General features: G+C 35.2%; 1 protein-coding gene across 1 annotated transcript; it reads left to right on the top strand.

The window, feature by feature from the left end:
• Positions 1-499: 499 nt before the first annotated feature.
• DCUN1D4 (defective in cullin neddylation 1 domain containing 4) lies at positions 500-12,770 on the top strand. Its single transcript, XM_010710192.3, has 7 exons — positions 500-612; positions 2,855-2,925; positions 4,455-4,546; positions 5,431-5,539; positions 7,718-7,822; positions 8,268-8,370; positions 8,481-12,770. Exons 1-7 carry the CDS (start codon positions 522-524, stop codon positions 8,534-8,536), a joined length of 627 nt encoding a protein of 208 aa, XP_010708494.1. The 5' UTR covers positions 500-521; the 3' UTR covers positions 8,537-12,770.
• Positions 12,771-14,346: the final 1,576 nt, after the last annotated feature.

Raw genomic sequence — 14,346 nt, 5'->3', positions numbered from 1 at the left:
GTTACTATGGGTCATGCCTGTTTTGCTCTTTATGCCTTTTCTAGAATTTTTGAAGAGGCAAAGTGTGTTCTCCATAGTCACTAAATAATGCATAAAGTCTGCATACACCTACAGGTAGGACTACAGCTGACAATAACATGGAGTTACTGTGGGTTTAGACCCCAACCAAATTGCAGCCTGTCAGTTGAATATGGTAGCTAGTAATCTGCACAAGTCTTACTTGGACTTGGATATGATACTCAGGGTTGAATCTGGACCGGGCTATTTTTGTTGTTACGATGGTTCATGCACATGGATACAGTATGGATCAGTTGAACTGTGGCAGACTGAGCAAACACAGTAGATTCAGTGATTCTTATACTGCTAAGCAGCTCACTGAGTGACCCAATACACGGTCAGAATGTTGAGTAAATTCATTAGTGAAAGTAAATGTATTGCTGCTTACAGTGGCTGTTGACTAAAATGTTGCTTTTTAAACATTGCAGTACTAATTATTTGTTATCTTTCTTTTTTTTTAAAGAATGTATAGAAAATATGATTCAACTAGAATAAAAGCAGAAGAGGAAGTCTTTTCAAGTAAAAGATGCTTAGAATGGTTCTATGAATATGCAGGTAAGTGTGAAATGCAAGTTTCCTCTCAATAATAATTCAGCCTATAAAAACTGCATTCAGTGAGCTGAATGAATGAGCATACTTGACTATTCTAATTTATATTTAAATTGTACTTTGGTACAAAATGTTGCCTCTCTGGCTCTAAAAGTTACTCCACCTGCCATGTTAACACTGAGTAGTGCAAAACCCTTCCTAGGGAAGGTATGTTTGTAATGTAAAAATAACTAAGCTAAATAAAAAGGTAGCAGAGGTAGTAAAATTAACTGTTGCTGCTAAATCTGGTGGTTCTGGTTTCTAGCATAGAAACAAATAAACACAAGTGTCCCATAACAATCTTTGAATAGTTTTCCGTTAGAAGGTACAAAGAGGGTCAATCAAATTACTTATTATTGCCTTAATGTACGAGAACTTCCTTCAGGTGTTGTAGGGTTATTGGTTATGATCAATGGTCACAGCAGCTCATCCACTAACAGTGTGTGAAGTCATCGATCATGATTTGTTTTCATTGTTTTTACATGTGCTTTTCTGAAGGGGAGAACTTCAAGTATGGGAAAAAAAAATCTCATAAGTGTAAAGAAGACTAAAAGGAAATGAAATAGGTGTTTGACAAAGGAAACAAGGTCATCTTACAGTTTTCTGCTGTTTTCCTTATGTGTAATGAGGAATGATGTAATTTGATGTAATAAATTATTTTTTCTTCTAATAAAATTAAGTAGTTTGAGATCTCACATGTCTGTGGCAGTCTGTGAAAGGAGATTCAGACAAATTCAAGCCAAACCTTACCTGTTAGATTCTGTGCCTTTCTGATCAGCTTGATTTATTTTTTTTTCACTCTAGCAACAGGGATAACTCATTTTTATCACGACTTTGGTGGAGAGAAGGGATGAAAGGAAGGATGTGTATGAAAGATCTTTTGATTTTTCCAATGACTGCATACACCAAGCTATAACAGAAAAGTGGAGAGTATGATCTTGTTTATTGTACTGAATAACATTGTAAAAAAATGAAAGTTTTTTTTTTCTTTTCAAGTAATAATCTCTTCTGTGCTCCTTCTTTAAAGTCTTCTCCTTTACATCTGCAGACAGATAGCACTGGATTTGTTGTTCTTTTTTTCTCTAGTGTGTCTTTATTACAGAATTAATTTTATTTTGAAGGTGTTTGATTTCAGTCAGAAGTGTGAATGGGAGGATATCATAGGAAGATGGGAAAATATTTAATTAAACCTTGTTATTTCTAGAATAGTAGGTCACCTAATAGTAAAACTTAGAATTATTTTCCCTTTCATACCTCTTTCTTGTACTCTTTATATTGAATAGAAGTACAGATGTCAACCTCTAATGCTTCTCTCCCCAAAGTAAGCCCTTCTTAATGTGAATGAAATAATTCTAAAAAAATAGTCCAAATACAAAGTGTATTAAAAAAAAGGGAAAAAAAAGCACAGTACAATTAATGCCTATAACTTTTTTCAACAATGTAGTGTAGATGCTACAAACATATTTTTCCAAAAGTATTCCAAAAATAGAGTATTTTAATGACATCTGTTTTTGAACCTTTTTTCATTTTAAGTCAGCAAAGATATAGCTATGTGTAATTCATATTTTCATTTCCCCCTGCAGTTACTAAAATTCACGTAATGTGGAGCTGCAGTATTACTGCCATATAAATAAATAGGAACATGACATTTTTATTTCAGAGTCTTTTTTGTAGATAACATTTTATAGAGTTAGTGTATGAATGAAACAGTAAAAAAATAAGTTTCTGGGAATGACAGTCTCTTGTATCATAGGTATTTAGATACTGGAATCTTACGTGATACAATGCTATGAGCAGTAGAGATTCAAGCTAAGATACGAGTTTCAGTAGTCATTGTTCACTCATTTAACCATGCTAATATTACCTGGATATTCTGCTAGTCTGTATACTGTTAAAGATCTTATTCATGTACTCAAGATTATTCATGTATTCAAGATTGTCTTGGTAACTGGGTGGAATAAAAGATGTTAGCAAGAGTGAAAATTTGTTCTATAGTTTTTCTGTCTTTGTTTCCAAAGGTGAGATAAAGATACATGTGTATCCACGTCTGATTGTAAGTGGGGAAATATTTATTGCATGCCAAGTAAACCAACCTAAAGCTTATGAAAGTTCAGATTGTACACTGTGATTAAATTTCTCTTACTAAGAGAAATCTAAAGATCAGTCTATTATCATTCTCAGAGATACGTGAAGTGCATTTTCTTTGCAGGCACTGATGACATTGTAGGGCCAGAAGGTATGGAGAAATTTTGTGAAGACATTGGAGTTGAACCAGAAAATGTAAGTTTGAGGTCCATTCAGAAGATGCATAGTGTGTTATGATGTTGATGAACCTAAATTCTCCTAGTTTTTCATCAGGCATAAAACAAATTCAAATTTTTGGGAGAGAAAGGAGAATAAACCAGGGAGCTTTAAGTGCACATTTGGAACCAACTTGCCTTTCTGAAAGTTCTGAAACTAGAACTGTTAACTTGACTAAAAACTCAATTTGCCTTTGCCACACCTTTTCCCTCACTACTCCTACCAAAAGAAAGAAATAAAAGTTTAGAAAGAGGTGATGACATCTTTTCTGAGACTGCACTGGAGATTTAAAACAACTACCAGTTAATGTTTTCTATGGGAGAAGGGTGTTTCAAATATTGTGAGCAGTATTAGCACTCCATTATGCTGTTTAAAAACCCAAGTAAGGTGAAATTTTATTTTTATATTTATATATACATGAAGGAGAGAGAGAATTTAGGAAACAAATAGCTATACCTTTTGCAGCTTTTTTTCTGGTGTCTAATATATGCTTTTAAAAACATATGTGCAAGTCCCATCTTTTGCAAGATTTGTAAACCATCATCTCTCATTGGTTAAAATGAGAGTTATGTTTTTGATTGATTTGCTGTTAATATAAGATGTAATTTGCTACCTTTGGAATTTATTAGTGTGGTAAACCCTTGAGATTGATAGAGACGTTTCAGTTATGTAAGTAGATATTCTGACTTTGCATTAACAGTATAGAGCTGCTCTAGTATTAGCCAGAGTTGCAGACTGAAATTGCTTAATTACACTTTTTCTTTCTAGTCTGCAGGGATAGTTGCCTGCCACTTTTTCCATGCGTGTATCTTAAGTGTCTTGAATATGACAGTAATCTTCCAATACCACTTTTCCAAATTTATTGCTTCTTTATTGCTTCTGTGTTCTATATGAGATACTAAAAGGATTCTGTTTCCTTTGGGGCAGAATTAGCAATTATGAATCAACCTCTGGATTGATATGTGCTAATGTTAGTTCATTCAGTGTGCTTAACATCTACTTGAATTATACCTCGTGTTCAGACTTGCAGAATTAGATGGGGTTGACAGTACCTTGTGGTAGCTGGATTCATGTGGGATCATTATCACCTCTAGAACAATTGGATTTCATAAAGCTTATGGATTGCAGTGGATGCTCACCTAGATGAATTTAAGAAACGTAACTTGTCTCAAGTTAGTGCTTAGATTTAATAATTTTGGGAAACCTTTTCTATAGCCTGTGCTGGCTCATCTTCCTCATCTTACTACTGTGACATTCTGTGCATGCTGCCTTGAAGTGATGTGACTAATCTAACTGACTTTCTATCTTTGTGCTGGTGTCTTAAGGTTTGAATCATGTGCAGGTTTGTTGTATTCAGATTTAACTTTTAAAGTAGCTGCTCAGTAGCAAACTTCTGAATGTTTTGTTTATTTGAGTAAAGTATTTGTGGCTTACTAAACAGCAACTGAAAAATACGTAGATATTTTTGTTGATTCTCTTCAGCTTTCACATTTTTTCCTCTGAAACAGGTAGTAATGCTTGTATTAGCATGGAAGTTGGATGCACAAAACATGGGCTACTTTACATTACAAGAATGGTTAAAAGGAATGACATCGCTACAGTAAGTGCTTTGAAAAAATTGTTAAGATTTTTTTAATAGTAAATACAGGTTGTTGTAGAAAAAATACATTTTGTTTTAATCATGACTTAAAACTGAGCGCTCTACTTTAGAGCAGAAGCAATATTTCTTTGTCGCTGCTTCCGGTGATATGGCTCATTCAAAGATAACTTGAAACCTGGCTGCTGCTTGTTGAATACTTTTAAAATGTCTGCAGCCTCAAGAAAACAAATACAATGAGAGACATTTGCAAGGACATCTGTCTTTGTCACTGGGTAGGACCTATTTATTTCTGAGCTTTACTGTCATTGCATGAGTGTTAGATATTGGTATGTTGTTAGAGCATATTCAGTTTAAAATGCTAAATGTTGCAAGTGTTTTTTTATGACTACATTTTCATGTTCTTTCTAAGAGCTGCATTCTCTAGTGGCGATCTTACCTTTATGGCATAATTAACATAGAAGTAGTTGAATAACTACGTTTCATAGAGCTGGGGGGAAAGAACTATGCTTTGGCTTATCTTTACAGAACAGGACCACCAAAATTTTAGGAAGTTCTATAGCTTTGCTGAAGTTATGGAAGTATTGTTTACTTTCTGTGGTTTGTTGGTTGGTTTCCTTTTGTAGACAAATTTGTGGTTTAATCTCATGGGGAGTGCATTTTCTACAGCTTCAAACAATTTTTTATCACAGTACAAGCATAAGACTTCGCTAGTTTATCTACATGTTTTGTCCTGTGGGTTAAATCAAGGCATCTTAAGCAGGCAAACTTATGCCTTTGTTTTTTTTTTGCAGTGATGGGGACATATATTAAGATTCTTTTTCTAAGAACACCAGACATCTGTGTAAGAATGTAGACACTGAATTCATTCTTTGCTTTTCTTTCAGATGTGATACTACAGAAAAATTGAGAAATTCTCTGGATTGCTTGAGATCTTTATTAAATGAGCCTACCAATTTTAAACTTATTTATAGATATGCATTTGACTTTGCACGGGTAAGTACTGGAGAATGCTAACGTATAAAACTAAACTTTACCTTGATAGGTAATGCTTAAGAGTAAATATGTTTCTCTTAAGATATCACTCAAGATTCTCTCTAACAAATGTTCATGTTATAATCACTTTTTTTCTTACTGTTTGAGTTCTCTATGCATGACCATTTAAAACAGGAAGGCATTTCAGCCTTTTCTGCGAGTGGTAAAAATAATAAACATGATAAGAGGCAATTATAATATAAATATTAGTTTTAAAAAGTCTTGGAAGATCATCAGTTATGGTCTTAACATTTATGAAGCAACATTAAACAATGTCCTAATGTCAGCGGAGGGAAGAATAAAAGCAAGAAAAACGTGTGAGCTGCAGTAAGTGTTCATTAAGTGAAGGAGAAGTAGAAATAGAGAGGAAAAAAAAGGAAAAAAGCAAGTGTTGCAAAGACAGTTGTTCACTGTCTTCCACAGGTAGACCTAGACAGATGACTAACTTCCCTAAATCTGCCTTCTCCCTGTTGTTGCTGAGCATGATGCTGTAAGGCATGGAGGATCTCTTTGATTAGTTTGGGTCATCTGCATGGTTGCATCTGCCCGCCCAAGCTCTTGCTCATCCTCTGTCTATTCACTGGGTGGGCAGAGGGAGAAACAGCAAAGGACTTGATATTGTGCAAACACAGTTTAGCAATGGCTAAAACATTGCTGTATTATCAACTTTATTTTGGTCGAAGACATAGAACATGTCACCAGACAAGTTGCTGTGAAGAAAATTAATGCCGTCCCAGCCATAACCAAGTACATTGTGTGAAGGCTTATTCTGCTAGTTTTGCTGAAAATAAAATACAGAGGTTAAAAGTACTTAACATTGCCAAAGAAGTTCAAGATACTGGTGAAATATTTTGAATTGATTAAAAAAATTGTTTTACTAACAGCAAATCTGTGCCAGCTGGTGGCCTATCAAAAATAAATGACAGGTCATCAAATAAATTACTTCTAAAGAGGTCAGTGGATGGACTGTTTTCAGGAGGTACAAATGGATCTGACAAACAGTGCTCTCAAGAAAGGTTTCTAACACAGTCAGATGTTCTGACATCTTTTGAAAAAAACGAAAAAACACAAAACTGTAAATTTGCAAGTTGATATGATTGCAACTTGCAGATCTATCAACAAAATTGTTGAAACTATATTAGATTAATAGAGTTATTGAACTTCTAACAGCATAATGTCAAAGGAGGTGTACAGAAGAGTGGCATCTAGAAAAATAGAAATGAGTGCTAATGAGAAGGCATATATTTAGTTACACGCAGCAGATGAATATGTTTTTTATCTGAATGATGCAAGTAATTTATAGAGAAAAAGTTAATGGGAGCAACTTTGGTTTTGACTCGGAAAATTTGTGTAATTTTTGTTTTAAAGGCAATCATTTCAGGGAAGTGCTCATTGGCAAAAATAGTACATCTATAGGTGTGTAACTTTTGAGCTGTACCAAAGTCATGTTTTCAAGCTCATTAAAACTTGCCTACTAATCAGGTGTAATGAAGCTGCTAGATACAGATGGTGATGTTTTTTCTTTAAAAGACAAAATAATACACAAGCAAGAACAAACAACAAGAAATTAATTCCTGCCCTGCAAGCCGGAGTGTAACTACTGCTAAACTGGCATAAAACTGGAACAGTTCTGAGAGAAGTCTCTATTTACTATGTGTTACAGTATTGTGTTACCTGTGCTTGTTTGAGAATTCATTTAATCTGAATTTAATGTGATCAGTAGAATAACAGAACAAGGAACCTCCTCTGATCACTTTCACATAGTCAGTGTTAACTGATAGCTGCTTGGTTACCTTCTGGCAGTTTGTGTTGTGTTGTGTTCATGTTGTAAGAAAACCTCAGGAAATAGGTGCAATGATGCTACTTTAAGACTCTTACGGCCATGCAGATGCATGCATCCAAACATGGGTATGGCTTTTGTTTTTTAGAAAGTTAGGAGGTCACAAACAGGAATACATGCCTCATCAGTAAGACTTTCTCAAATAACTGTCACTGCTATGGAAGGCATCCTCTACAGCAAGCCATTAGCTGTGAGGAATGTTGGGTTTTAAAATTAAAAAAAAAAAAAAGTTAGATATTGCTGTAATAATGTTTTTATGTTTTTTTTTTTCCCTTTTGACTTTTTTCCATTTCGTGCAGGAAAAGGACCAGCGCAGCCTAGACATAAATACTGCCAAATGTATGTTGGGCCTTCTTTTAGGAAAAACGTGGTCTCTTTTTCCAGTATTTCATCAGTTTCTAGAGGTAAGGTGTTGAAACAGACTTTGTCTGTCTTGTCTGACACTATTTGACTTAGATATAGAATGAATAGATATTTTTTTTCTGAATTAAATTATACTAACACTCCCAAAATGGCATTTGTAACTGGTTATCATTTCTTTCTTTTTGTTTCTCAAATCCTTATGCTGTTGATCTTTCTTTGATGCAAGACAAAGTATAAAATGTCTTTGATTACTTCTTGACTTCTGTTCTTATTGATGCATATTTGTCCACTAAAAGGTGGCTTAAAGTGAAACATGCGTTATTCAATACTAGTTTGATTGTTTAGTGGCTTCTTTAATCCTATTTAATTTTAGATAAGATGCAAATAATAATAATTCATTCCAAGGCTTAAATTTCCTGCACGAAAACCTGAAGTTGAAGGAGTTGAAGATGCGTTTCAGTAACTTCTGTTTCTTCCCTCAAGCAGCAATCAAAATACAAAGTTATCAATAAGGACCAATGGTGTAACGTTCTTGAATTCAGCAGAACAATCAACCTTGACCTCAGTAATTATGATGAAGATGGAGCCTGTGAGTACTACCATATGTTGGTGTTTTAAAATAATTTATTTCTCTGAGCTTAATCATCTGGTGCTCTTTTATGAAATTTTGTAAAATACAGTTATTTGATCTCTCTACAGGGCCAGTATTGTTGGATGAGTTTGTGGAATGGTATAAAGGAAAACAAATGACGTAGGAGTTCAACTATGCACAGCCACTCAAGAGTCACTGTTACCACAGTTATGTCAACCATTAGCCATAAACTGCTATTTGTATCAAAGTGCATGCTGCTTTTCTTGCACTGCGTTCCTTTTGCAGGGAACTTTTGGTGTTTGCCATTTAACAAGCTAGCTATGCTTGCTGTGTAGCATTGTTCTCTTTGAAGGCTGCTTTGCATTTTGTATTTACACTACAAATTGGTGAACTTGCCAGCGTCTTCACTGTGATTATGTGTATATTGCTGTCGAAATTTTGTATATGTGTATAAAAAAAAAAAAGCTTCAACTAGGGATTATTTCTGCAGAAATGTATTGTTAAAATAATTTTGTGGCATATTTCTAGTCATCACTTACTTGTTTGTTGAAACTTTAGTTATTTTGCTTTTCTTTTGGTCTCAAATGTAGCATTTCAGAAAATGGACAGACTGCTTGGACATAGTTAAGATGAAGAACTATAGTCAATTTTAATGTTACTGTTTGGGATGCCAATTTCTGAGGGGAGAAGACATGCAGTGACTTTCTTAATGGAAATTCGCCAAACTTGACCTATTGCTTAATAGGAGTGAAGCATTGATGTCTTAAAAACAACAACGAAAATCATATAGAAATATTAAAACACTGTAGTAGTTGTACATGCCACAGTTTATTTCCATTTGAAGAAAAAGTACTGACTTTTTAATGTTAAAACTGCAGTAGTCGTTACAGGTACAATTGAACAAATTAAAGTACCTTTTAAAAAATGGGTTTTAGACTTTTGTAAATTGCCTTTGGCATACTCCTTTTAATTTTTGTTGTACCAAGAGTGTTTGGATTTTGTTGCAATATAGTGAAACTTAAAGTTCTCGCTAAAAATAGTGGTCTGGGGAATAAAATCTGCTCACCTCTAGCACATAGGTAATAGAGATTTCTCTTTATTGATTTGTAACGTTGGTCTTTCACATGGTCTCTAGCTTTATGTTTCTGAGTAATTAAACATATTGTCAAAATGTTGCTTTTTCTTTCACGCAGGGGATTGGAATTCCCTAGCAGGATGTCCATTGCAGGCAGTGGGCATGTTAAACACCAGTATTAAATGACTACTTTCTATTAGGGACCGCTTCCTATTTCACTGATTTCTTTATCTGTGTAGGACAGTTCTAGCGATTGCTTTGGGAAAAATGACTGAGTGAGTGGGATGATGCTTAATTTCTATATTTTTGTTGCCTTGTCTTTGCCTTACTCTTCTTTATTAAAAAAATGTCAGCATTAACTTTTATAGATAGGTTCTTGAAGGATCCGGTGCTATTAAACTTCATTTTCTAAGGATTTAATAAAATGTTCCATATTAATTCATGGAACATGTAACAAAAAAGGGCCAGTGGACACTTCTAAACAAAGAATAGCATTACTTTTCTGTAGAAATATTTAATGAGGTATTGGCAGTTTAGATATTTTTCAGAACGCAATCCAGGGTATGTGAGGGGAAGGGTGTGTTTTTAGGTTGAATGTGAAATTTTCAGCTGTCCCATTCTGGTATCACTGAAGTCAGGAACAACTGTCACTAACTCGACTGCTTTCAGGATTAGTTCTACAGAAGCATATTGGTTTACTGCTCTGGTCTGGGATGTTGTACCTGTTGGTATGGGTGGTCTAATTGTGTTCAAATCTGTGTTTTGTTGGTGGTTTTTGTTTGTCAGACTAAGCTGCCAAAGACAAAAATTGTTTGTGTGTTTGTGTATATTTGTATATACATAAATATACAATATGTATACATATACAAAACCTGGAATTTCATGAAGCTAAGAAGAAAGTACTACCATTTCCCATGAAACAGTCAACCTTTGGATTTCCATGACACTAAATAAATACATAGCATCCTTTAAAGTTAGTATTGGTAAAACGTACATAGTCATTGCTTTTTCTTTATTAATACACGTGATCTTAATTCCATGTTTGATGCCAGTTTTGCACAAGAAATTAATTCAGTGAAGTGTGGTATTTAATGTTTACAGTAAGCCTCTTACACACACATTTTAATAAGTCTTCTGATGTAAATGTGTATATTACCATAGTATAACTATAAGTAAATATCAGTGGAACTGCTGATTTAGTTCTTAAAGAATGACTTTGGAAGCAATATAACTTGTAACATCAGGCTACATCGTGTTTGCTAAAATCTTAAGTGAAATATTGTAATTTTCTTAAATGTTAGGCTAGTTACTGATAATAGAATTTAGCACAAATTAGCATGAATACTGCTAAAATACAAGGTTTGCATTAAAAGTTTTGTATGTCACAAAAATTTGGCTTCCAGTAATGGAAGCAAGAGCCAAAGACACTTTTAATCTATTACTGTTACAGGTGTAATTTTCACATAACAGGGTCAGCAGAAATCTGTTCAGCTTAAGTGGGTGCTCTTTTTCAAGGTTTCCATAATGTTTTGCAGGATACAAAGTTTGAAAGCAAAGAAAAGAGAGAAAAAGAAACCTCGAAGTGCTCACTCTGTATGAGTAAACTTTCCATTTTCCTCTTTGGATAAAAGTATTTGGGAGCAATGAAAAGGAAGAATGTGTTTGGGAACAGATTAGATATTGCCCATTTTGTCTTCCATTCACAGCCAAGATGAATTTGTGTTCAGTGACTGATTTACAATGAGCATAAGTAAGGTGAATCACAAATGCAACTACAGCTTGTTGGGAACTTTACTAAAATGTACAGAAACGGACAGAAATGGTCTGAAAAAAAGAGTATGGCTTAATAACTATCACTGTTATCCATCCTTCTGTTTTTGCTGTATTTTCTGATCCACAGAGAACCTTAACACTGCAAGGTTTTGTATTTTGAAGGAATTCTCTCTCATTTTTAAATAATTGTAGAAACTTAATTAAATTTGTTTAAGCTTAACTAAGCCACTCAATTTACCTTGCTTTTAGTACGAGTTTGGTGTTTCTTTTTCAGTTCATTATATTATCATACTGTTGATGTACTTCCCCTCCTCCTTCTTCCCCCCCACGCACACTTTAGTAGTATACAGAATATCCTAATTTCTTGAATACTGGGAGGTCTTTCTGGCAGATGTGTTCACGGGTCTTGTGCTTATCCTTTTGATGTAGTGTAACTACATTTGTAGCAGAAACTTGATGATTGATGTGCAGTTCATACCTGGTACTTGGAAGATGTAAAATGAAGAGACAGTTAATTAAAGGAAATCAGAGACTAAGTATTAGACAGGAGCTGAAAGGTAACAAACTTTTTAGAGCTCTTTACTGTCCAAATAGCTGTAGAGAGTATTAGGAACAACTATACACAGATTTAATTTGAGGAACATTTAATTATACAGCAAAAATATTGTAACTTAAAATACTAATTTTAATTCTTATTGATTTTTTGTTGTTGTAAGGTTTTGTTTTCAAGAAAGGCAAGTAGAGGAGGATGGAATTTCTTGAAATGCTTTATATATTTGAGCTTTCAATTAAAACTTGTTTAAGACTGTCTTTAAGCTAAAATAAATATTTCAGTCACCTTTGTGTGGCCTTTTCTGACATATGTAGAGAACTGGAAGCATCTCCCATTTTATCACAATTAAGCATATTTTATTTGAACACAAATAATGTTTGCAAAATCAAAATCAATTTTATCTCATTGTTACTTGGTTAATATTCCTGAATTACATTTTCTGGAGGGAAAGAAATGGAATTCAGTTATGTAAGAGTTCTCCCGGATTTCTGTTGACCCTTAGTCACAAGTCTAACAAGTTGTTAAATGCTCTTGAAATTCATATAGACAGCTTTAAAGGTTACCATGTGCCCTGCTTTTAATTATAAGTGCTAAAATACCTCTTTATAAGCCTTATATTTTAACCATTCTAATTGCTATGTAAGTGTATAGAACCCATTTACCAACTAAGTAGGTCATTGTCTGTAACTGAGACCAAAATGTTTTATTTTTTTCCCCTCTCTATATATGTGCGTGTGTGTGTATGTATGTGTGTTGTCACCAAGTAGTTCCTAATGAAGCTGCTGTTGGAACAGCAGTTAACTTGTAACTGTGAATGCTTTATGTCTTAGTTATTTGGGTATTGCACGCATAAGGTGTGCTAAACTCCTGTGACTTACGAACTGGTGAAAATGCTGTTATATTATACCACCTAACGAGTTCATTTTTAGGTCTTTTGCTGGTGTTGATGTAAAATGGAATCCCACAAATAAAGAGTATTTGTGTTGGTTTCAGAAACTGAGTTAAGATTTTTCTGTGGTTCATGCTTCAGAAATTCTCTAATGTGAGTATGCTTCTGCTCCACTGGAAACCTTTATTATCTAGCACAGAACTTCGTTGGGCTCCAAAATTCTGTTGAAGTAGAATTTACACAATCTTGTGATTCTTATTCACAATCTTACAGCAAATTAATACTTAAAACATTTGAAAACAGGTATGTTTCAAATGGGGTGAGTGAATGTAAAGAAGTGCTGTTGTACAATTTTTTTTTTTTAACAGGAAGCTGCTGAAATTGCCTATCTTTTTATAGGACAGAATCTTAAAGAAGCACCTTTGTTACCTGCTTATCTTGACATAGGCTTTTGACACTGTCTTCCCCTTGGATCCTGTTAGAGAAGCTGATGAAATGCTGTCTGGGTGAGCAGATGATGTGGTGGGTTGGAAGCTGGCTGGAGGCTGCACTAAGAGGATTGTGATCAGAGGCACAAAGTCAATTTAGAGGCCTGTAACTAGTGCTGTACCCCAGATCTGGACTGGCCTTCAGTCCTTTTGAGCATTCTCATTAACGACCTGAATGATGGGGCACAGCATACCCTAAGCAGGTGGCTGATACACCAAAGTGTTGTGCTGTCGCTGAAAGGGACCTGGATAGGCTGGAAAAATGGGCTGGTTTGAAGCATGTTAAGTTCAATGAAGGGAAATGCAAAGGAATAATCCCGTGTGCCATATAAGAACTGGACTGGCTGAGAAACAGCTTTGCAGAAAGGAATTTGAAGGTCCTGTGGGATGCAAGGTTGAACCATGTCAGCAGTGTGTTTTTGTGGTAGAGAAGATTAGTGTTTGGACTGCATGAAGGGGGAGTGTCTTCATCATGTTGAGGGAGGTGATCCTTCCCTTTTATTCAACACTGGTGAGGCCTTACCTGGAATGCTCTGTCCAGATTTGGGCTCCTCAGTACCAGAGAGACATGGATCTCCTGGACAGAGTCCAGTGGAGGGCCGTAAAGTTGATGAAAGGAAAGAAGTGCCTCTCATATGAGGGAAGATTTTGAGAGCTGGGATTGTACAGCCTGGAAAGGAGAAGGTTCAGTGTGTGTGGAATCCCATCAGTGTGTTCAAATATGTGAAGAGTGAGTGCAAAGAAGAGGGAGCCGGACTCCTCTGAGTGATGCCCAGTACTCAGTCAAGAGGCCATGGACAAAAACTGGAGCACGGGACATTCTATCTAAACATTGGGTTGCACTTCTATGCTGTGAAGGTGATGGACCACTGGAAGAGATTGTCCAGGGAGACTGGAATCTCCTCTTTGGAGATCTTAAAAAGCCTCCTGGACATGGACCTGGGCACCCTGCTCTGCTTGAGTAAAGACACACTGGACCAGATGGCCTCCACAAGTCACTTCCAACCTCATCCTTCCTGTGATGTGGAGCATATGCTAAAGAAAACTCCAGGTATTATTCAAATGCAACACTGGAGGAGAAGACCAGTCTACTAGTATTTGAATGTAGTGATATTTATTTCTGGAAGTGTGTTCGTGAGTTCAATACATGTCTTTCTCTTATCTTTTAGAAGACTTGTTGATTATTTGACTTATA

The sequence above is a fragment of the Meleagris gallopavo genome, chromosome 4, assembly GCF_000146605.3.
Source record: "Meleagris gallopavo isolate NT-WF06-2002-E0010 breed Aviagen turkey brand Nicholas breeding stock chromosome 4, Turkey_5.1, whole genome shotgun sequence".
NCBI classification, from domain to species: Eukaryota; Metazoa; Chordata; class Aves; order Galliformes; family Phasianidae; genus Meleagris; species Meleagris gallopavo.
This window is presented reverse-complemented; position numbering and strand designations above follow the sequence as displayed.